The sequence below is a fragment of the Mustela nigripes genome, chromosome 14, assembly GCF_022355385.1.
Source record: "Mustela nigripes isolate SB6536 chromosome 14, MUSNIG.SB6536, whole genome shotgun sequence".
Lineage (NCBI taxonomy): Eukaryota > Metazoa > Chordata > Mammalia > Carnivora > Mustelidae > Mustela > Mustela nigripes.
In genome coordinates this window covers 96,331,803-96,357,246 of record NC_081570.1, presented here as the reverse complement: position 1 = coordinate 96,357,246, position 25,444 = coordinate 96,331,803, and the positions used below count along the sequence as shown (strand labels likewise).

Genomic DNA, 25,444 nt, shown 5'->3' with positions numbered 1-25,444 from the left:
ACACGAGTCAGGTGGGTGAACGTACTTTGCGGTGCCTGCTCTCGGCGGCCGCCAGCTGCGACAGCATGCGCTCCTGCATGTTCTTACACTGCTTCATCACCACCTTCAGGACGGAGAGTGGGTTTGTGCAGACTGGCTGCTTGTCGCCATCATTCTTCTCCTTCAGCGTCTCGAAGTCTCTCTGTAGAGCCATTAAAGGATCACTGATGTTGTATTTCCCGTAGCGTTCTTCAATGAACGTATCTCTGTGTTGCGCCTGGGAAAGAGGGAAAAAAAATAAGCATTTTGCTTTTTAAAACTACTGTGGCCGGGGATTTGCTAGGAGTTATATGGTAAAGACGGCAGTGTGAGTATGAACGGAATCTGCCAACTACAAATCTGATTGCTGATCAAGCCATCTTAATGGAGAAGCAACACCAGAAAGGGGGCACAGTATAGTAACATCAGTGAGGACAAAGTCTTATGTAGAGCCAACTATGCATTAAACACTGTTACAAGCATTTATATTCGCATTAACTTACTTAAAAATTTTTTAAGTTTCTTTATGTGGTTATATCTTTAGGAATATAACCTTTTTTTTCTTATTTTAAAGATTTTATTTATTTATTTGACAGAGATCACAAGTAGGCAGAGAGGTAGGCGGAGGGGGGATGGTGGGGAACCAGGCTCCCTGCCGAGCAGAGAGCCCGATGGGCTTGATACCAGGACACCAGGATCATGACCTGAACTGAAGGCAGAAGCTTTTACCCACTGAGCCACCCAGGTGCCCCTAACTTACTTAAATTTTATAAGCCTCTAAGGTAGTGCTATCATGCTCAACTTGCAGATGAGAAAACTATGATAAAGTGGTCAAGTAACAGGTGGTCAGAACCAGGATTTAAAACCAGGCAGTCAGGCTCTACGTCTTTGTCCTTAAGCACCATGCTTACTGCCTCTGCTTATGAATGCTGGTGACTGCCAGCAGGAATACCTTATCCTTTCCTTCTGTTATGGCATTTGCATTTCTAAAATATGGTAAACATGAGAATTTTACAAGTTTACATATTTAGGGATGTAACAAGGCAGTTGTATATAAGTAAAGAATGTTAAACGTGTTTTCACATTATATTTTACAACTATTTGTGATCTGAACATGCAGAACGTGACTCAGTTATTGGTGGATCAAGAAGACCAGGTCACTCACAGCCAGAGGTGCAGACAAAAATCCCTTCTACCTGCTGCCAAATTCCACCCCTTTTTTAGTCTGTTTGGGGCTACCTGCCATCTTTCTGTCCCTTTCAGGGCTCGGTGGGCTTCAGGGATGAGACAGAAGGTGAGCAGGGAATGCGGGCTGGTATCAGAGTCTGCTTTAGGGCTTGGGGCCACACTGGATGCAAGGATCAGGAAGGGAGTGGAAAGAGATTCTTTGACTTCCTTCCCTATTCTTTCAGGTCTGCTACGAAGGACTGAAGTACTACTTTGTAAGAACATCATATATTACATGCAGGCGAACAGGGTGACAGTAACGAGTACTTTCCTACACAGACATTACAAAGGTTCCTGAGACATTTTACAATGAAAAAAAAATGAAGTGTTAATACAGCATTGAAGAAACTTTCTCAAAAATCACAGCAAAGTACTGTATGATTTACGCTTTGATATGATATCTAGTAATGAAAACTACTGTCATTTATCACTTTTTAAAAAAGTATTACATCAAAAGCTAGGTTTTCTTCTTCTTCTTCTTCTTCTTCTTCTTTTTTTTTTTTTTGTTGGGGGAGCTAAGTATCATCCACAAAGAGGAAGCCATTTGAAAAGAAAGGGAAATTTACAATTCAATGGCTATGCTTAAAAAACAAAGCAAAAACAAAAACAAAAAAACCTCTCAAGACAATAAAGCAAACATGGGCTTTAACACAGAAGTATGTTTCAGTCCTGAAAACACAATGCTTCCTTCATTAGACTGTCCAAGTTCAAGACCTAGGAATCACTTAGCTTTATGCTATAAATATACATTGGTGTCAACTGGCAAATGTTCAAAGCAGAGTTAGAAGCCCTGGGGTTTTACTTCTGGCTTAACTACAACGATTAAAAATCTTTTAAAGATTTTATTTTTTTTTAACTACACCCAACATGGGGCTGGAACTCACGACTCTGAGATCAAGAGTTGCAGTTCCTTTGACCGAGCCAGCAAGGTGTCCCTAACTACAACCATTTTTTTAAAAAAAAGATTTTATTTATTTATTTGACAGACAGATATCACAGTAGGCAGAGAGGCAGGCAGAGAGTGGGAGGAAACAGGTTCCCTGCTGAGCAGAGCCCGATGCAGGGCTCCATCGCAGGACCCTGAGATCATGACCTGAGCCAACGGCAGAGGCTTTAACCCACTGAGCCACCCATGTGCCCCTCTATAACCATCTTAAAAGATGGCATTATTGGTATACTGGAATTATGAAGAACCAAATCGATTTGTTCCTTTAAGTTGCCATCTTAAGATAACCATCTTCCTGAGCTTACTATAAGTGTATGTGTATGTGCGTGTCTGTGTGTCTCTGTGTAAGCATGAGAATTAAAGAGGTAAGGATGTGAAAGACAGAATCCGAGACAGACTCCTATTTTCTCAGCTCCCAATTAAAAAGAAAATCCTCAGTAAAATTTCAAAATAGTCTCTATTCCATTTTAGGATAGAGAAACACAAGACCAATTCCTGAATTGGCTATTTTTATTGTTTTTTAAAATCATGGCAGGAGTAAAACAGAAAAAGCTAGTTTTGATTTAGACTTTTAAAAGGAATAGTGTCAGACAACAGGGACTCATCAATATTTTCCTTTCACCAAGAACATCTGTTTCTTTAAGTTCAGGTATAAAAACTCGAGATTGACAATCCAGGATGTGATGAAAGAAACTGTCTGTAGCTATTTACGTCCTAAAGGCAAATCCAAATTCAGAAAAATGCTTAGACAAAGGAAGCAAGAGGAAAAAAGACTCTTCAGAAAGTTGAAATTCTACTTTTCTTACTGTCACATTGTTTTATTCATGATTACCATTCTGGTCTGGTTAGCAATGGCAAAGGAATGATTTTCGGTACTGAAATTGGTTTGGTAGGGCAGAAAGGAACACGGAAACCTGAGTATTTCTACAGCTTTCTTTTCAGAACAGCAAGGGGGGACGTGGGATGGGAGCGCAGGAGCTGGGAGTGTAAATTCATGACCTTGACACATCTGCTGAGAAGCTGTCTCTCAGGCTGGAGTATATAGTTAACTAATACTTAAAAGCATGACTTTTTAAAACCCACACTGTTATTATCCTGTATAATTAATAACCATCACTGAGTTACGAGTAATAGATGAGCTTCTCTGGTGAGGTCTCAGACTTCTCTGAGAACAGTTGTTAAGCTGTCTGTTTTCTCTTGAAGTACTTCATAGTAATTCCATAATCACTTGCATAGTAATTGCAAGTTATACAAAATTGGTGGTTTTGCACATAAATGAAAAGAATCTGTGGAATAATCTAAAAAAGGCTCCTTGTCACAAAACAATTCTTTAAAGTACATTCAAATATGGGGCCCAGATATGGGGAAAGTGAATTCAAAGTCTGCATTTACTATAACCAAACACTGAATTGGAAAATGGGAGATGGAATATGGTATTTTTCAGTCAACTTAATGCCTCAGTCGGGTGGACCGTATGGATGACAGGTTTCACAGAACAAGTAAGGACAACTAAAATAGACGTTAAGAACTGAAGAATGAAAAGAACATTGGTGGAGGTGTGTATTGGTTATCTAGTCCTATATAAGTCACTCCCAAATACAGCAGCGCAAACAGTAAACCCTTCCTTATCTCATACAGTTTCTGAGGGTCAGGAATCTGGGCGGGGTTGAACTGGGTGGTTCTGACTCTGTTTCATGAGGCTGAAGCGGAGCCCTTGCCCAGGGCTGTGGTTATCTGAAGATACAACTGGGGCTGGTGCATCCATCTCCCACCTTACGGGGATGCTGGCATAGGCTTTGGTTCCTTGCTTGTGCTGGCTTCCCACAGAGCAGGTAACATGACAGAAGGAGAGAGAGAGAGAAAGAGAGAGGGCGGGGAGAGGGTGGGAGACAGGAAGAGAGAGGGATGGGGGAGTGAGTGAGAGGGAGGGAGAGGCAGAGACAGAGACTGACACCAAGATGGGCATCCCAGTGTCTTTTATATTATAACTTAATTTCAGAAGTGACATACCATCACTTCTGATGTATTCTTTTGGAGACACAGACCAACCCTGGCAAATGTGGGAGGGGCCTACACAAAGGTGTGACTATCAGCAGGTGGGGTCATTGGGGGCCATCTTGAAGGCTGGCTACCACAAGATGAGCGACTAGATATGCTACCACTACTGTTTACATCTCAAGTCAAACTTAGAGACCAAATCCCTATTAAACACTAAAAACTGTTAAGGCTGAATTTTAATACTTTAATGGTGTATGAACTATTCTGTAAGAAATTTTAAGTGATCCAAATTTGACTTCTGAAGGGAGGAATTCAGTAATACAGCTAAAATCAATCAACTTCTTGCGATTTCATTATTTTCACTTCACTGACAACGTATTTTAACTGAACAGAAATTTCTACAATGTCAGAAAACATCATGGTCTTTAATTTCAGACAACAGGAATATAACTGGCTGGTTAGACAGATTCACTGATAAAGGGTATTGCTACAGCAGACAAAACACACGAGTCATCTATTACTCACTTTTCCTGTCACAGGCTGAATGAAACACCACCACTACTGAAAGCTTAAAATAAAACTGTATAATTCTTGGGAGTCTGTCATGCTTGCTCTCCAAAATTTTCAGCTTTGCTATGACAAACTTCAAAAAGAAATATGAAACAGTAACCTCCTCTCCCCTCTCCAATGCAATTTATACTATTAGATATGTCACATATGACAATATACATAAATAGTATAATACATAAAAGCAGTGCAATATATTTCTATATATAGTATAGTATGATAAAATCCTATTATAGTAATAGTGTGTGTACCTATCCTTATGTTTTTTCCCTGTTTAAGGCCCACTTAACTGGGGGTTTACATTCAAGTACAAGTTTTATTTTTAAGACTCAGGCTGGTACCCTAACTGGATGAGGATATATCTTTGCAATCGGTTGCCAATCCTGAAGTGATACTTTTAACAATAATCAGCAATACAAACTTTGTGCCTTTAAAAATAGCTGAGTATCTTTATGACAGAGACCAGAAAGACCAGAGAACATGATTCCAGGATGGTTTTAACTAATACAGCACCAAAAGCATGTTAAAAACTATCCTTTTCACACACAAGTTGAATCTACTAATCCTCAACTAATTTATACTCTGGAGTCCCTGATGAACCGTAACTGGAAATAAAGTGACTGTTCTGGATAAAGATGCAAGAACATTACAAGTACACCCTCTGTTCTGAAAGTGCCTTTGACTTGCTCAGAGAAAACTGGATTTCAGTATTTGACAATATTGATAAGAGAGGATTTAGCCATGTTTGAATTAAACCTTTACTTTTGGAAAAGGGTACAAAATTCGACATGAAAATTTTTATGATTTAAAAAATACTTCTGGGGGTGCCTGAGTGGCTCAGTGGGTGGGCCTCTGTCTTTGGCTCAGGTCATGATCTCAGGGTCCTGGGATCGAGCCCTGCATCTGGTTCTCTGCTCAGCAAGGAGTCTGCTTCCCCCCCTCTCTCTCTGCCTGCCTCTCTGCCTACTTGTGATCTCTCTCTGTGTCAGATAAATAAATAAAATCTTAAAAAAAATACTTCTAATATATTATTGAAAATCCAGTGCTCTTTCCCCTTAACCATAAATGCTATTTTTTTTCAAATCTATACATTTATTTTCTTTAATATACTTTCTAAACATTTATTTTTTTTTTAATAATTTTTGGCTCTGGAGCCTACCAGAACTGGTTTGTATCTGGGCTCTACGACTTTCTATCTGTATACTCTCAGCAATTCCCTTAATTTCTCTGTACCTCAGATCCCTCATACGTAAAATGAAGGTTAATGACCTACCTACAGGTTTGTTTTACAAAATTAAATGAGTAATAAAAAATGTTTCCTATAAGTACCTGGTACATTGTTATGTACTATAAACAGGAATTAATTTTTCAGTAACCAAGTGTAGAGGATAGGTTTTCCTTTTATTTTAGACCCTATGACTAAACCTATTCCTGGATATTTAAGAGTCTCTAAAATTGGACTGAGCCAGGAAATCTTCATTAAAAGCAAATGAAATTAATCAATCAACAGATAACTCCAAAGTAATACAAATTACTAAAAATATACTGGGAACCTGTATAACTGATAAGAAATACTGATAACAGTATTTTCTTTAGCAAATAATCCTGAACTGCTATGTGATATTTTATGTAATACCATCATTTGGTATTTATCTCCTGCATTATGATTAAACATTTCCCAGTTTTCTGTCTTTTTTTCTTCCTGCCCAGATTGTAATGAGGCAAAGGAAAAAGCACTTCTCATACATCTTTCTTCTTCCTATATCCTATATTTCCACTTAAGCCTAAGGCATTTAACGGATGTTCACTTTCCAGCTCTTTTCTGATGTTTCAGCCTCTCCTAACTCTCATCATTTTTAGTGAGGTCAATATTTCATTTTGCCATTAACAAAATCTAGGATTTATTTAATACAATCACTTAAGGTAATATTAATTTATACATTTAGCAAACTGACTTTAAAGTAGAAAGAGTTTCAAAGATTCCCTTTGGAGTCAGTTTGCAGCTGCTGCTGTTTATAAAACCAATTATTTACATAAGGACAAATGACCATTTGTTATTATTTGACTAAAGTGCACTAAATTCTTTTGAAGACTAAAAATGGTAAGTTTAGTACAAATAGCTGTAAGTGTGATATTTCCAGCTAGAATGCTGCTTGTTGATAGACTAAGAATATGGGTATAAAAGGAAGCTAGATCCCATTTCCTCTAGAGCTGAAGCTTTGCAGCACTCTATAATCGGTAGACTTGGTGTGGACGAGGTGTTTGTGCTGGTCTCCCAGGGGCCTGTTGTGCTGAGTCCAAGGTGGACTTGCCCTAGTGGAGATGGGCCTCCAGGATGCAGGCTTTCAGCACAGATTGGGGGAGGAATATGGCGGCACCCTGACCCCATCTACCTTGCCCCCTCCTTGCCCCAGTCTAGCCCTGGAGCTGAAAGTTCACATCCTCCACTCTTCAGGAAGCCCCCACAGAAGAGCAATCAATCACCACTCTTGTGTCCCTGGCTTTTGTCAGAACTCTGCCTTCTCTTTGCCTGTGTTTGAGCTGTTTCATCTCAGGTGTAGGACTGGGTTTCAAAACTCCAAATTTTAGGAACTCCTGTGACGCTGATGGAATGGATAAAGATGTGGTGTGTATATGTACACAAAACACAACACACACACACACACACACACACACACACAGGAATATTACTCAGCCATCAAAAAGAAAGAAGTCTTGCCATTCACAACAGTGTGGATGGAGCTAGAATGTATCATGCTAAACAAAATCAGTCATTCAGAGAAAGACAAATACCATATGATTTCACTCATATCTGGAATTTAAGAAACAGCAGATGAATACATGGGAAGGGAGTAAAAGAAGGACAGAGGGAAACAAGCCATCAGAGACTCTTAACTACAGAAAACAAACTGAGGGTGGATGGAGGGAGGTGGGTGGGGGATGGGCTAGCAGGTGATGGGCATTAAGGAGGGCACTTGTTATGATGAGCACTGGATGTTGTATGTAAGTGATGAATCACTAAATTCTACTCCTGAAACCAATACTCCACTGTATCTTAACTAAAATCTAAACAAAAACTTAAAAAAAAAAAATGGGTAAACAGCTTAATATAGCTGCTTCAACATTCAAATTCCAAAAAGCCTTATGAAAACTCCTAATGAAATTGAAATAAATGTATTCAGTGTTGTTGTCTTTGTTCTGTTTTATTTTGGAGGTGGGTTTATGTGTGTGGTTGAAACAAATTACATATACAATCTGGACTGGGGTCTCCATAAATAATTTTTGAGTTGGGAAAGAAAATGTGCAAAGAGATTCAATAAGTACTAAACAAATTAATGAACATTAATTAAGAATTATAAAGTATAATTTTAATGGTACATTAGATCCTAACCTCTTTTATCCAGGAGACTATAATGAGAGTTGACATCAACCTCATACCACACACAAAAAACAGGGATGGATCACAGACATGAAGATAATATAGGAATGGCCAAAAAGCACATAAAAAAGTGCTCAACTCATTAGTGATCAAAGAGCTGTAAATTAAAACAATGAGAAGATAACACTAGAAAGCCACTAGAAAGGCTAAACTTAAAGACTGACAACATCAAATGTTGGAAAGGATTTGGAGCAACTAGAACACTCACCACATTGCTGCGGGGAGTACGGTATATCCACTTTGGAAATAAACTGGAAATTAATCATAGAGTTAGAAAATGCCTACCTCCAGCTAAGTACTTATCCAAAAGAAACGAAAACATAAATCCACAAAAAGACATAAACAACAATTGTCTAAAGTTTTTTTCATAACAGTCCCACACTGGAAATGATCACCACAGTTTTATGGTAGAAAAATTAGAGCAACGGTTGCCTCTGGGTGTAGGCGAACAAGGTACCAGAAAGGGACCCAAGATGACTTTTTGGTTGTGATGGGGCTGTTTATATCTTGATGGGGATGGAGGTCAAATGGATGGGTGCATTTGTCAAAACTTACTGATCTGTGTTATCAACACTTAAGCTGTGTGCACTCCACTATAACTAAATTATATCTCTAGTTCAAAAATATAAAAATACATACTGAGAGTTAAAGGGAAAACGAAGTTATATGAAATGTATTCCTTATATACAGTGTGTCATAAATACGGGACACTGGAATCAATGTGATTTTAATAACAATTAAACAATGAAGCAGGTGCAGATATTGTAGTGCTTATTACCTGCCAGGCAGTGGGCACATCTAATCTAATCCTAAACGACATAGCTCTGGACGTAGACATCAATTATACCTCCATTTTATAGAAGAAACTAAACATTAACATGTGACTTTCCCACAAAGCCAGTTAAGTAGCAGAAGTACTGTTAATGGTACAGAAGTACTGAATACGTTAGCTCAATGAATACTATTTACACAGATATTTCCCAGGACTTTATAGGAATTAATTTCAATTTAGTAGGTCTCTCTCAGTGGCTTAAAAATGAAAGAGAACAGAAAACATTACAGAATACTGAATATTGTGAGTCGTGTTTCGAGACTTTTCTTCTGACCTAAGAATATAGTTGTGTGTCTGCATGTATGTCCCCTGGGTCACAATACAGTCTATTTTTACTCTGTGTCTCTATCAAAAAAGTATGAAAAACACTAAAATAGAATGAAGAACCAATTAGTCTGACTCCTGAATCTATGATTTTATTTTATTTATTTATTTATTTTTTTTAAATATTTTATTTATTTATTTGACAGACAGAGATCACAAGTAGGCAGAGAGGCAGGCAGAGAGAGAGAGGAGGAAGCAGGCTCACCGCTGAGCAGAGAGCCCGATGCGGGACTCGATCCCAGGACCCTGAGATCATGACCTGAGCCGAAGGCAGCGGCTTAACCCACTGAGCCACCCAGGCGCCCCTGAATCTATGATTTTAAACAGCTTAAGCTATCATAAATAAATTCTAAAAGAAGTGATAAAGTAATCAGTATTGTTGTTTTATTTTAAACTAATGAATGTTATAAATGTCTACAAGCCACAAGATGTTTGGCCTAACAACAAATACATAAGAATGTTAACAAAAAAAAAAAATCTCCGTGTTATCAGGGTTAGACAACCAAACACAGCACTGGAGAGGTTTGGGAAAATTTCCTGGACACATGGCTGATTCACAAGGACACGTGTTTTGAATGCCTTTATTGACCATTTAATGTTTGTGGGGTACTACAGATACTGAGTCATGTGGGCAATGATAATGGGGATATAGGCTTAACTAAGTAAGATGTAGTCTTCTGCTCTTAAGGGGCTTAAAATATGCCAGACAAGTTCAAGACCTAAGAGCAGAAATAAACAAGCTGCCTCTGCTGTTTAAATGTTTTCTAAACAGTATCATTAATGTTTAGAGGAACACCAAGTACAATTTATTTGATCAGGACTTTCTAAGACTCAGACCTTACACTCAGAATAGGAAGGAAAAGGCCAACCCTGGAAGTGGGCGGGTTCTGGCAGATAAATGGGACTATCAGCGATATAATGAATCACAGGAAACACCAGGAGGTTGAGCCGGGAAGGCATATAATCCAAAAACCGTCTCTGAAGTATGGCACAGGGAGACCCAGACCACAGACAATAACCTGCGTGTGATCCTTTAAGCAACTGTGAACTTGAAAAACTTCTTTCTTAGAAGTGTGCTCAGCCTCTTTAACTCAATGTATTAGCAGTGCAGAAACTAACTTCAAAGCTAAAATAGTTAAAAAGAGCTCATTAATAAGACTGAAAAGGTATCTTCCTCTTCCTCTAGTTAGGGGATCCTATGGAGGGAGCTGTATGATTGTGGGAGGAGTCTTAACTCTAAGCGTTTTTTTCAAGGCAAGATTCTTAAATGACGCATGCAGTCATACTACAAGGCAGCGTGCAAGAAACCAGCTGCTCAGTGGTAAGGTCATGGGAAGAGGGTCCTTATTAGCAAGACTCAGGAGTAGAAAGTGTTCACACTGAGGAGTTTAGTGAGCAACAGGGCTAAGAAGTTTTGTGGGGGTTGAAAGGGGACTTGTGTGGCTCTCAAGCCACAGGGAGAGCAAGATGTGAGGGCAGGCAAACAGAAGCAGGGACTGTGCTAATTCTACCCGCTGATGAGAGAAGGTAAAACAGAGTATTATGACATGCTGAGAGAGAGCACAACCCCTCTGTCACAAGTCCGAGGCTGGAAAGGTGGCAACCTCTGTTGACTCACTGAGGACTCACGAAGAAGGGGGCAGCTAGCTATTCAGTTTGAACCAGCCGTCATACACGGAAACTGGGGACTCAAAGTAGGGCAGGATGATTTTTCTTTGGAGAACAGAAGAGGAAGAGGAGTAAAGCAGCCAAGACCGTGAAGAGAAAGGTGGGCTATAAGTGCATTGTGGGTATTTCATGAAAATTTATTAAATGTGAACTGGCAATGTTTATCACTACAAGAAGGTACTGGATAAATACAGGTATGGTGAAACCCAGCCTGCTCAAATTGACCCCTGCTACTACTAATCCCAAATAATCCCACCCCCCCACACTGCTTTTATCTCCATAATAAAAGTGTATTGAGGAGATTAGAGGATGAATGGCACAGGAAGTTATCATTGCTTAGAGATAAAAGAGTGCTTCCTTTTTACTTTAAAGGGTAGCAATACCTTTAGGAAACTTTAATGTCAACAAGGACAAGAATGGGATAACCTTGACCATTTCAATCCCCAAAGAAACAGCACCAGTGGCTCTATTCTAAACCTGTCTGTCTGTCTCAGCCTCTTCCCTAAAGGCTTCTTGGCCTCCTGGAGATCATTACTTGTCCCAGGAAAAAAAGGTTTTAAAGGGAAAAGAAAGGATTTCAAAGGGAAAAGTGAACAATTTGGAAAGCAACCAGAGAAAGGGGGATATGAGGAAGATTTGGTGGGAGCCAAAAGCAAAAACCCACTGATGAAATGGGAGATAACAAGTTCTGAAAGATTAAGAGAGAGGACATGTATAATTTAGACAGATGCCCACGGAGGCCCTTAGTTGCAGTGTCTGGGCAACAGTATTTTTGGATATATTTAAGGAAAGATACATAAGGAAAGACAAGCAATACTGTACTCTTTAAAAAAAGATAATATACAATTTTCAGTGAGGCTTACAAAGCTCCCATTGTTGATCAGTCAGGGAATGCAGATGACCACATTCCAATCTGACAGATAGGGACCCCGAGGTAAAATGCCAGCTGAAAACTAAAATATGGGGGTTCCTCGGTAGTTCAGTCAGCTGTGTCTGCCTTTGGGTCAGGTCATGGTCTCGGGACCCTGGGTTATCATCAGGCTCCCTACTCCCTGCTCAGTGAGGAGCCTGCTTCTCCCTCTTCCTCTGCTGCTATCCTGTGTCTACTCCTGCTCTCGCAAATAAATAAATAAATAAATAAATAATACATTTTTTAAAAAACCACTAAAATATGGTTTTCTTTCACTTTCTTTTTTAAAAAAAGATTTTATTTATTTATTTGACAGAGATCAGAAGTAGACAGAGAGGCAGGCAGAGAGGAGGGGGGAAGCAGGCTCCCCGCTGAGCAGAGAGCCCTATTCGGGGGCTGGATCATGATCCTGGGATCATGACCTGAGCTGAAGGCAGAGGCCTTAACCCACCAAGCCACCCAGGCGTGCCCGTCTTTCATTTTTTTTAGATGAAGACACAGGCATAGTGAACAAAGGTACCAATCCCAATTATTTGGTATCCTTTATGACAAATATGGAAACAAACACAAGCAATGATTTCCCGTCTGAAGAACAAACTGTTCCTCCTTAGTGCAGGGTGAAATGTAAATAATGTCACCGACTAGGAATTATCAACAGTAAAAGTTATGAAACTGTATTAACTATAGTGAAGCCTCTCTTCTCAAAAATATGATTAATAAGAGGCAATCTATTTTGGGCCTTGAATACATTCAACTTAGACCCCAAAGGCCTGAACTTATTCCCTCACATGACAAATACTTCTGCAAGAACTTTGGAGGTTCTAGCCATTCAGGATGCAGGGCTGAACAAGATGAAGCATTCATCCCTCGTGGGGCTTGCTTACATTTATTGCAAAAGAGAAATAGCAGACATAAAAGAGATGAAAATCTCTATTTTCTGTGATACTTAGCAGCAGGAATTGATAAATTCCTGTATTATCACTAATCTGGTGCAGACAGAGAAAAAGAAATCACATTAAGTATGATTCGACCCTACAAAACTTTATTGGATACAGTAATGGGAGAGGTTTTATGTATGAAGTTTCCAGTCAATAAGAACAGAGACGTCTGACTTCGGTAACACAGTCCCATACTCAGTTCTTCCAATGAATTTAGGCTTTTGTCGAACAGACAGCCAGTGAATAAGATTAAAATAATTTTTGGAAGTTATGCCTATCTTAGAACTCACTAGGTGGGGTTGGCTTTTCCGACATAGAAGTTCTTTTTGTTGTTGTTAAACAATGGAATATTATGAACTACAGATAATGAAACTGAAGCCAGGAAAAGCACTTTGAAGGGTTATAGGTCTCCTGCTATGATAATGGTATTTCTTAAAATTTTAGTCATGTAGTTCCTCATATATACGTTGTAAGCGCTATTAAATTTGAGTCCATGACCTGTGAAAGAATCTGCTTTGAAAGAACTTTTAGGCATCCTGTTCAAAAGGAGAATTTGAAAATTAATGGGAAATTTACTCTGTGCTCTTTTTGGGAGAAAATCAGGGATATGATGTTAACAAGCTCATGCTCTCCCAAGTATGCCAGGCTTGTCTCTACCCTCTTAACTGTATCTAAGAATTATTTAGATATATGTGAGAGTATAAATCACTTAGAAGTAAAGACACTTAAGAAATAAATGTGGTTCTTAACTCCTTAATGTTCCAGTTCATACTATATTTCTTTAAAATACAATTTTTCATTTCATAAATGAATATTTTCTAATAAAAAACTTAACTATATAGATAAAGCCAAAATCCTTCCTGAACACAACCCAATCTCTCTTTTCTCTTCAAGAGTTTTTGGTGTCATGGGTATCCTCTCAGACTTTCTCCAAGTATATCCATAAATGTGTGTATGTGCACTTTTTCATTTATTGTGTCTCAGATCTTTCTAATAAGTCAGTACATTGCTTGTTTTTTTCTCATTAAAAAAAAAAAAAGCAATTACATAATATGCCACAGTAAGGATGGACCACTTGATGTTGCTATATTTTCTTAATGGACATTTAGATTGTTTATAGCTCTCTAATACTGTATTAAACAATACTGCAATGAGCATCCTTGTTCATGGATGTGACTAGTTTGGTGGAAAAGATCCATTCCGCTGCTTTTCTAGGGAAATAAATCCCCACATAATAAAATTCCCTGCTTCACTCAATATATGCTCCCCAGCACTTAAGATTTTCAGCAAACATACAAGATGATGGTTTCCTCCTGTCTTTCCAAATATTCCTATAACTGGCTAAACTGAAATACTAAATGACGGGTCACAGGCTTTAATTTTGCAAGCAACCTCGCTATCTTCCTTTCTCTCTCTTTAAGGGGAGCAACTAGAAATAACTTCTGATTAATCCCGAATCACAAGGCTCACACATGCAAGGAAGACACAATAAGAGGAAGTCAAAATAACAGGAATAAGCTGTTTCCCTTTTTTATTTGCTTTAGTTTCAGGTTGAATAAATGCGGTGAAATTCCCCACTGCTATAATCTTTTGTGGAACTGCTCCCCAACTGCTAGAGAACTGTGCGTTCTCTAAATAGGTAGCCTTGTACAAGCTGAGTTCCCCCTTTCTTGCCTCAAAGGCATATGGATAACAGGCCACAGGAAGATGTGGTGAAATGAGAAATCTGCTTATTTTTTGGAACTTTCCCTCTTGAACCCCTAAATGCCATAATTTGTAATATGAATGATGATGTGGTAAAATCTGCAGAGCAAGCAGCTGATATCAGACAACTACTCTCAAGAGTCAGTTAGCTGTTCCTTCTGGGGCTCCACATTTTTCTGAATGCAACAAAGGTGCTTAATCATTTGAGAATGCAGTCCTCTCTTTAATATAAATACCCAATTTAGAAACAGTCCATATAGGACCAGCCTTTCCTGCAAGAAGCCAAAAGAATTGGCTCTTTTCTGCCAGAGTACCTACCATTAATCCTGGTACATCCCTTTCAGGAATTTCAGTCTGTTCCCAGGACAGAACATTTTTTGGGAGCTCCTCCTATTCTCAAAGAAACCAAGCCAACAGGAAGCAAGAAAGAGGCACTGTGAGATGTATTTCTGGCTTCGCCAGTTGCAACTTTACCCTCCTATACCCACTGTTCTGTGCCTTACTTTCTCACTTAACCATATCCTGGAGAATGTTATACATAAAGCTCTATCTCTCATTCTCTTTAATGATTACACAGACTTCTACTGCATAATATTACCATAATTTACTTGGCTGGAACCCTACTAATAGACATCTAGGTTGTATCTGGCATTTTGCTGCTATGACCAATATTGCAATAAATATCCTTACACATACACTTGATTGGATGGGTCTAAGTACATCTGTGAGGAAAATTTCTAAAAGTGGGTCATGAAACTAGGTTAGTAGGATCACAAAGAGCATTTAATGAAAAATAAAGTGCAAAAGACCAGAAAATAATATAATATAGTATGGTATAGTATAAATATTATAGTAAAGTATAAAGTTAGTATACATTTTGGTGAAATTTCTGCTTTAGTTAATACATGCTTGTTGCTGTCTATGTGTGGCCTGGATTGTGGCAGAATGATGGAATATATTGCAAAACTGTTTGAAAGACACCTCTTTAGACTCTGGTATGATAAAGAGGTATTTTTATTATAGCCTTCTTTCTTCTTTCCCTACACTCTATGATCTTTTTATTGTATAGCTTGGGAATTGAGGTTGGTTTTTCAGGCAGAGATAGTTATTTAGGGTGAGCTAGAAAAAGAATAATATTAACAATATCAGGAACAACAAATAGGGGATAATTTAACTGTAGTTCCAATTTGCTCTGCTATCTTTCCCTACAAAGTGAATATTATATAACCAAATTATCGTCTTAGGGCATGACTCTTAACAAACAGAAATTTGAACAAGAAGCTGTTGTATATGATTAACTATATTTAAAAGCACATGTTTCTGATTTCAAAGTAATTTACATATAACACACAGGTTTTGGAGAAAAAAATTAAAATGTACCTATGTTTCCACTACCCAGGGACAACCACTATTAATATTAAAACTACAGATTTCAAGGGTGCGGGTGGCTCACTCAGTTAATTGTCTGACTCCTGATTTCAGCTCAGGTCATGATCTCAGGGTTGTGAAATCAAGCCCTGCCTTGGGCTCTGTGCTGGGCATGGATCCTGCTTAAGATTTCTCTCTCTCCCTCAGCCCCTACTCCTCCCTACTCGTACATGTATGTGCACTCTTTCTCTCTCTAGAAAAAAAAATAAATACAATAAAACTACAAATTGCAATCTATTTGAGTCCTTTTCCTGTGTATACACACATGCACACGTTATTCGTATAATCAAGATTAAAGGATATATTTAATGTTATGCACTGCTTTGCAAATTTAACATTACACCATAGGAACATTACCATGTCATTAAAACTTTTTCATATGCATTATGTTTTTTTAAGGTTTTATTTATTTTTTATTTGACAGAGAGAGAGAGACAGCACAAACAGAGGGGAGGAGAAGAGGGAGAAGGAAAAGTGGGGTCCCTGCTAGCAGGAGGCAGATACTTAACCCACTGAGCCACTCAGGCACGCCAATGTTTTAAAATAGTTATGTAAAATAGCTACCTAACAGTCGCCATGTGGATGTATTACCTAATTCATGCAGCCATTAACCAAAGGCTACTCTTTATAAAGAATTAATTGGAAATAGGACAATATAACTATGTTATCATGAGCTGTTTGGGGGGGGGTAACTGGAAGTAACTTACAGAAAATTTTTTCTATAAATAAATTTTTACATAAAACGATTTAGACTACAACAAGTCTCTTCAATAAATAGATGTCTTGAGATTAGTATATTTAATGAAAGAAACCAACATTGAATTTTTAATTCAAAAGCATAACAGCGAGGTAATACTATGTCTACCTATTCTGCAGTAACCCTCTGGAATAACACTCAGATACAGGGATGTTGCCTATAAATAAATCCCCTTTAAAATAAATTTTCTTCCTATGGTCCAAATTAACAATGAGAAAAAGAATGCTTTCTAGGAAATAATAAGGAAACAGTATATTTTAATGTCTATTTACGTGCTAGTGAAAATCATTCAATATAAAACTTTTTAAAAGATTTTATTTATTTATTGGAAAGACAGAGATCACAAGTAGGTAGAGAGGCAGGCAGCGAGAGAGGGAGGGGGAAGCAGGCTCCCTGCTGAGCAGAGAGCCAGATTCGGGGCTCAATTCCAGGACCTTGGGATCATGACCTGAGCTGAAGGCAGATGCTTTAACCCACTGAGCCACCCAGGTGCCCCTAAAACGTTAATTTTTAAGATAATCTTTAAACTTCAATTAGATCAGTTCTGTTACTTTTAGGAAAGAGGTAAGAATATTCTATCAGAAGGTAAAAAATGTACATACTGTTTTTTCCTCTTTAGAAAAATTACTCAAAATAATAAATAAAATTATTTATCAAAAAATAAGATACAGGGGCGCCTGGGTGGCTAGTCATGTAAGCATCTGCCTTCCTTCGGCTCAGGTCCTTGGATCAAGCCCTGCCTCTGGCTCCCTGCTCAACAGTGAGTCTGTTTCTCCTTCTTCCTCTGCCCCCCACTCGTGTTCTCTCCTTCGGTATTGCTCTCGCTCTCTCAAATAAATAAAATCTTAACAAAAAAAGAAGATAGTAAACTATTAAAACTAACAAAGACAAGGGATAAAAAGCTGCTTTGAAGGGAGCAGTTCTGTTTCTTTTTTTGAGATGGCTATGATTTTTAAATCACTATTAAGTTTTGCCATTGGAAAAATAATTACTGAACTCTCTTCAGCAAAATTTTAAAAACCAAATTACAGAATTTTAATTTCTTTAAAAAGAATTTTTTAAAAAATGATTTTATTTATTTATTTGACAGAGAGAGATCACAAGTAGGTGGAGAGGCAGGCAGAGAGAGAGAGGAGGAAGCAGGCTCCTAAGCAGAGAGCCTGATGCAGGGCTGGATCCCAGGACCCTAGGATCATGACCTGAGTTGAAGGCCGAGGCTTCACCCACTGAGCCGCCCAGGTGCCCCAAAGAATTTTAATTTCTAAAAAGTGGTAGAACAAAGCTTAAAAAGCTACTCTACATCACTTTACTTGATCTAAGAGAAGGTTAATAAGCATTGCCAAAGGCAAGGGCAACAAAAACAAATATGAACTACTGGGACTTCATGAAGATAAAAGCTTCTACACAGTGAAGGAAACAATCAACAAAACTAAAAGGCAACCTATAGAATGGGAAAAGATATTTGCAAATGATGTATGTGATAAAGGGTTAGTATCCAAAAATCTATAAAAAATTTATTAAACTCAACACACATAAAACAAATAATCCAGTTAAGAAATGGGTAGAAGACAAGAACAGACATTTTTCCAAAGAAGACATCCAGATGGCTAACAGACACACAAGAAGATGCTCGACATCACTCAGCATCAAGGAAATACAAATCAAAACCACAATGAGGTATCACCTCACATTGGTCAGAATGGCTAAAATTAACAACTCGGGAAATAGATTTTGGCGAGGATGCAAAGAAAGGCAAACCCTCTTACAAGCTGGTGGGAATGCAAACTGGTGCAGCCATGCAGCCACTCTGGAAAACAGTATAGAGGTTCCTCGAGAAATTGAAAAAAGAGCTATCCTACTAGTGATACATATGACAAAAGATGGGAAAGACCTATACATTGAAAACTACAAAGCACTGCTAAGAGACCTAAATCAATGGAGACAAATACCATGTTCATGGATTAGAAAAGACAATTTTTAGATGTCAATTCTCCCCATATTGATCTATAGATTCAATGGAATCCCAATCAAAATCCTAATAGCATTTCTGGAGAAACGGATGAGCTGATTTTAAGATTCATATGGCAATGCCAAGAAGCATGAATCACCAAAACAACCGAAAAAAACAAAAAAAACCCCAAACCAAACAAAACCAACCCACAATTGAAAGATTAAGACCACCTGATTTTAAGACTTATTATAAGGCCACAGTAATCAAGAAAACGTAGTACTGGCATCAAGACAGATTAATGGAACAAAACATTAAATCAACAAGGAAATGCAAATTAAAACTGTAGTAAGATGTTACACACCTATTAGAAAGGCTAAGATTAAAAAGACTGGCCATACCAAGTATTGGTGAAGATGTGGAGCAACTTGAACACTTAAACAGGGCTGGTGGGAATGTAAAGTACACTTTGGAAAAGTCTGGCAGTTTCTTAACAACAACAAAAACAAACATACACCCACCAGGTAACAGAGCCATTTCATTCCTAGGTATTCATCCCCCCAAAAAAGAAGAAAGAAAGAAAGAAAGAAAGAAAGAAAGAAAGCAAGCAAGCATATGTCTACGTAAAGCCTTGCATATGCAGTTTTATTTGCAGCAGTTCAGAACTGGAAACAATGAAAATGTTCACCAACAGATATGGAGGAGACATATAGTGGAACACTACTCAGGAATAAAAGGAATGGACTATCAATATAGTAACAACATGGATAAATCTCAAGATAATCACACTGAGTGAAATACTGGGCCAAGAAAAAAAATGTGCATTCTGTATGATTCCACTTATGTAAAATTCTAGAAAATGTAAACTGATCTCTAGTGGATTAGTGGGGTGGGTGCCAGTAGAGGGAGAAGTGGGGAAGGTTAGGTAAAAGGGTCACAGAGAGGCATGAGAAAAATTTGTGGGAGGGGATAGATATGTTCATTATCTTGGTTGTAGTAATGGTTTCATGACAGTATGTATACATGTAACAAAACATCAATTTATACACATTAAATATACATAGTGCAGCTAGAGTATGTCAGTTATATCTCAATAAAGCTGTTTAGAAAAACAAAATATAACAGCATGCCAAATCAAACAATAGAGAAATACACAAGGAAATCAATGGGGAAAAAAATTACTTGTAAAAAGGCTTCCACGATGTCCCTGTATTTCCTGTTTTCATTATGGGTGGAAGGTGGATATAACATAACATCTGTTTCATGCCCCAGAGCACACCCTTAACCCTTGCCAGCTGTCTCAAAGTACATGCTTTTGGTGGTGGGGGTGGGGATGGATTCACTCACAACCATCAATTCCCACAAGAAAAACAAGCTAAAGTGTAAGCCCTATTGACAACAAATATTTAATCTAAAGATTCATCTTTTGTATGAAGAACAGCATATTACTGAATACGCTGTTTGAAATGGATGGACTGTAAAACTTTTGTTCTAATAAACATAACTAAGAGTAAATGACTACTGAGTACCTTAAATAGCACTTGCTATCTCATTTAATCCTCACAATATATCATTCTGCTGATAAAGCTTATAGTATAAATAACTGGCCCAAAATCACACAATTAAATGGCAGTACTCTGAACTTTTTTGATTTGAAAGCTCCATACTCATACAGCTATACTTAATTTGAATATTCTAATCAATGGCTTTGTAGACTGCCTAGTAATTATCTTTATGTCTCTCTTGTTTGAAAAGCTAGGACTTCACATCTGGACTTCACTCAGAGAAAGTAAGAATAAAAAATATCAGCCATTCTAACTATAAAAAAATTAAAATATGGCCCCAAACACCCACTGATTAAATCCCTTCTAAAACATGTTTTACAGTAAAGGTTATGAACGTAAATCTAAAAACCTTAATAAAACCTGACACCGCATGAGATCTAAGGCATGCAGATATAGTACACCCAATGTGGAGGACTCAAAAATAAATGATTTAATCTAACTTTTATTAGCAATCAAATCTATTTTTCCAAATGTTTTAAATGGCCATTAAGGGTCCTCCATCTTCCTCTGGAGTAGTCAAACCTCACTGGGAAGCCATCTCCTAGATCTGCTTAGAATTAATGAGCTCTCTTACTGAACTGTGGGATGCCAGCCCAGGCAACCAGGGACAGTTAGTTCATGAGCAATGTAATTTGCTTTCACTGTGGAAGGGATTCCTATAGTGTACTCATTCATGAAAATAAACTGGTCAAAGAGAAAGACTTTCACCAAGAATGTTTCACGCTGACATAATCTCTTGTAAAACAGAAAATCACTTTATATAAAAGTTCAATTAGGACCAAATACAGTATAAATGGCCTCTGTAGCAACTAGATTTTTAAATACAGAGAAGCTGAATATTACTCTATTTTCTACCGACTTTCCTGGTTCCATGCCAAACACGCCTTGGCTGCAACAGAAGAACGAGGAGGCTTTATATTTTGGGGAGAAAAGTAACTATGGCGGGGCTTTTCTAGAAGGGTGTAGTTGCAATCTGGCACTTTGCAGAAATTCTGGAAAATGAATGAAGTTCTTTTATAAATTTAGCTCTATATGTAGGATCTGGGACCTTTATAATAAATATATTCCTATAAAAACCCAAGCCCTGCCAATGTGACCTACTATTTATTTAGCTGCAACTGTGAACCATATGGTTTTGTTCAAAGTTGCAAGGTTGAAGAATAGATTTTATGCCCAGGAAAAAAATCTATTCTAAAGGTAAAGAGAAAAAAAAGATAAGCTTTTTTACTTAAACAGAAAGAAAAAAAACCAATCTATTTCAAAACCTTTTCAACCCACGAAACATGAATTAAGAAAGAATACTAAATGTAAGAAAATTAGTAAGCTGCCATATTAGTCTGAGAAGCCCAACAGATGCTTGTTGCTAAGCAAGAATTATAGAAATAGTAACAGTAAAATCTTTATATATTATAGAAGCCCAAACAAACAAACAAACAACTACAAACAGATTTCATTTTAAATTTAACAATCTGGTATGGCAGTTGCTTTTCTCAAAAGGATTGAAACAGTTTTGACCCCAGCTGCTACTGATTTTATCTAACAATAGACTGTTTAAAGACGTCTCACTTCTGGTGAAGCTATTCATTTCAACCTAGACTGCATCTAGCTTAAGCTTCAGAAGATAACTTTATCACCTCCAAGCCCTATGCAGACTAAACACAACACTTGTGCCCCATTCTGAATGGTATCTTATATCCAAGTGTTCCCTTAATTATAGCTTCTGCTTCTCAAGCTACTCTTTCAACTTGTCAGAAGCTGCCTAAAGTAACTAAAATTGGATTCGCGCAGAAAAAATGTATTTTAGGAAAACATGTGCAACAAGCACCTACGCATCTGTAACATTAAAACCAGAAGGCAGTATGTTCAGCCACATAAGAACAAGCTGTAAAATTTAATAATTCACAACATCCACTCTGAAATCTTATGGCAGTCTTTTATTTATTTATTTATTTTTGAATATTTTATTTATTTGACAGAAAGAGAGAGATAGAGAGAGATCACAAGTAGGCAGAGAGACAGGCAGAGAGGGAGGAGGAAGCATGCTCCCTGCTGAGCAGAGAGCCTGATTCAGGGCTCGATCCCAGGACCCTGAGATCATAACCTGAGCCAAGGGTAGAGGCTGAAGCCACTGAGCCACCCAGGGCCCCTCTTGCAGTCTTTTAAAGCAACGCATCACAATGGCACGATCATTTCATCTGTTTGACAAGTCTTTACTGTCTGTCTGTAAGCCCTACGCTGGGTGCAGAGGATACAGTGATTAGCAAAATAGACACTTTTGGTTTCTAAGGCTGAAAAGCAAAGAGAAAATAAGGTTGGCCTGGTTTTTCTATTCAAGGCAGCCATTCCCCCACCATCCCACCACAATTGTGAAGGGGTTGAGGCCCACAAGTTTTTGTAAAAGTCAACTGTAATATTTATATGGGGAACCGCCTCCCGGAGCCCCAGTGCCAACAGGGGTAGATCTTCAGCTGAGTGTCTATAACACATGTTGCCAAACTACTGGAGTTTTCTAAAATCTGATTGCTATTTATAATAATATTGCTCCTAGAAAATGCTTTCTGGGTTTTACAAGGAGTCACTGGTATGAGCCAAGCACTTCCCAGTGCAGCTTAGGCAGAGAACTCTTCGGGTTCTAAGCTGGTAACACCTACGGGCAGGAGAGCCAGGTTCTCAGATGAGAACCAAGAGAAGAAATGAGAAAACAACAGGCAACACGAGTGAGAATTAGGAATGAGCTCACACTTCCCCCAATCCTTTTCTCTCTTCTCTTCATTGAGCAAAAAAATACGAAATGGGAGGGTGTCCTGGGTTTAATCAGTTTACAACTACTGGTAACAATGGGATGGGGTTATGAGAAACAGAATAGTTTCCAGGGATATACAGGGAAAGGAAGAAAATTCACTAATAGTGACAAAAGGGGGAGGCCTGTGGAAGTGGCAGAAATGAGTCACCAGCCAGAGTGAACATTTATATGCAATGTACATTGGCAGGGGAGTCATTAGAAAAACCAGGCACTGCTGAGGGCACACTAGAGTCATCCATTCATAATATTAGCGACCACTGACTGTTCCTTGGATATGGGGAACATGGTATGCGCTGAAAGAATCTACATAAAGGGTAAAAAATGGCTCCCAAGCTGTTGCAGGATCTGCAATGCCTGGCAAATTGCAATATTACACAAATACTAGTTATTAATCATTTATTCTTATTACAGAGAAGGAAGCTGTGCTCCAGACAGATTGAATGATGTGACCAAAGTCATACAGTTCTAATTAGCAGTATGGAAGGCAAAGACGCAGGCAATGAACTTTAACATATGTGACTAGGCATGTGTCAAAGCCATAAACATGTGATCCCCAGGGAGCCACGCAAACCCAATACTGAAACAAGCAGGGAAAGGAAGAACAGAAAACAGACTCCATCCTCACCTCCACCCCCCACATATCAGAAGGGAACTGTCTCATGCACTCTGGAGAACGAAACCACTGGAAATTACTTATCACATATCACAAAGCTACCAGGGAAAACAAAACAAAACAAAACAAAAAACCCAATAGTTTTCAGTGATAAACTACCCTGAGGCATACTCATTAAACAGAAATGTGAGTCTTTTTCAGTCATTCTTGAAAAACAAATTAGCATGTCACTTTAAGAGCACATAGAAATAACAGGTTTAGATTTAATTTTATCACAATTATAATTTTAGAGTAATCCAAGAAAAGACTACCCAGATATGACCAAACGAACACATTTACTCTGTATCAGTGCAGGAAGGGAAAAAGGCTTTTTGTATGAACTCTTTTAAGTGGTTATTGTTGCTACTTAGGAAATCACTGATTCTCTAAGCCTCCTTGAAATTATCTAGAAAATTATCTTTGTTGCTGCAAAAAAAAATATTCATGGGGTCTCTGGGGAGCTCAGTGGGTTAAGCCTCTGCCTTCGGCTCAGGTCTTGGGTCTCAGGGTCCTGGGATGCATCGGGCTCTCTGCTCACTGGGGAGCCTGCTTCCCTCCAACCCCTGCCCATCACCCTGCCTGCTTTTCTGCCTACTTGTGATAATAAATAAAATAAATAAACAAAATCTTTAAAAAAAACCTTCAACAATGGAGCTTCATATGAACACACATGAAATAAATATTAATATTAATGCAATTTTTTTTTTTTGGTTTAACACACCTTTAAAGCCTCTATCACGAGGTCCCTTGCTTCAAGCTCTCCTTCAAGAATACTGAATAGTGTTAGGAGTTCAGGCTTGCTGAGTTTTTCCAGATTCATCCTGAAAGCCTAAAACAAAGACAATGATCAGACAATCTCCAGAAGACAGAGTGGGTTTGATATTACTAAAGAAAAAAATAAAGTGAGCCAGACAAGAAAAGAACAACAATTACAGTAAAAAATGGTTTAAGATGGCAAACAGTACAATTAAGTAGAAAAAATAAGAGCCTCTGATATTAATCATAAACTGAGCAGTAAGGGAAAATAAAATTCACCTTAATTACGGATTTCATCACTATTCAGAAAGATCAATTTTTCATCATTTTTCCTCCAGGCATATTTATGAACATCCTGGGAGGTCTCAGAAAGAATTAGTCATGAGTTTTGTTACTAGAAGCACAGGTAAAATTCTGTTACCATGAACACTATTTCACCAGAAAATCATGAGATCATGAAAGACTTCCCAGTTTTAGAGAACCAAATTCCTAAACTCTTTATAAAACATTCTGGCATCTCTCTGAAGTTGGATGAAACAAAACTTGGGCAAAGACAATGGCTGGTGGCAGTATGGGAGACAATTCTTTTCAAACCATCTGCTTTCATGTGATAGGTGTTCTCTCTGAAATAGAGTCTAAAAGGAAAAACACCTACCATGGTATTTACTATATTTCATATAGTAAAATAAGACTTCAATGTAGCCATCATACAAATATACTTACAAATAATTTCTTAAAATATACCCTCCTTATTAAACATCTTAACTGGACAGATTACTACAAACTGAATTTATCGGACTCAGCAAGTTCGCGTTTCCAAGAAGTCTTATATCTTCTGAAATATGTTAAATGGCAAACTGCATAGCACAGACTCAATCCTTTCTACAAGATTAATTTCTCAAAAATCACAAAGAGACAGAAGTTAGACTGCTACACAATTTTCCAAGGGTCTTCTGACCATTGG

General features: G+C 38.1%; 1 protein-coding gene across 2 annotated transcripts in view; it reads right to left on the bottom strand.

Moving 5' to 3' along the window:
- Positions 1-25,444, bottom strand: part of CTTNBP2NL (CTTNBP2 N-terminal like) — a 49,228-nt gene that overhangs the window by 9,048 nt on the left and 14,736 nt on the right. For both annotated transcript variants that reach the window (XM_059375748.1, XM_059375749.1), the window contains 2 exons: positions 24,446-24,553; positions 26-256 (listed from right to left, as the gene is read on the bottom strand). In XM_059375748.1, coding sequence (XP_059231731.1) covers positions 26-256; positions 24,446-24,544 — 330 coding nt within the window. In that variant the 5' untranslated portion in view covers positions 24,545-24,553. The remainder of the gene's footprint in view (positions 1-25; positions 257-24,445; positions 24,554-25,444) is intronic.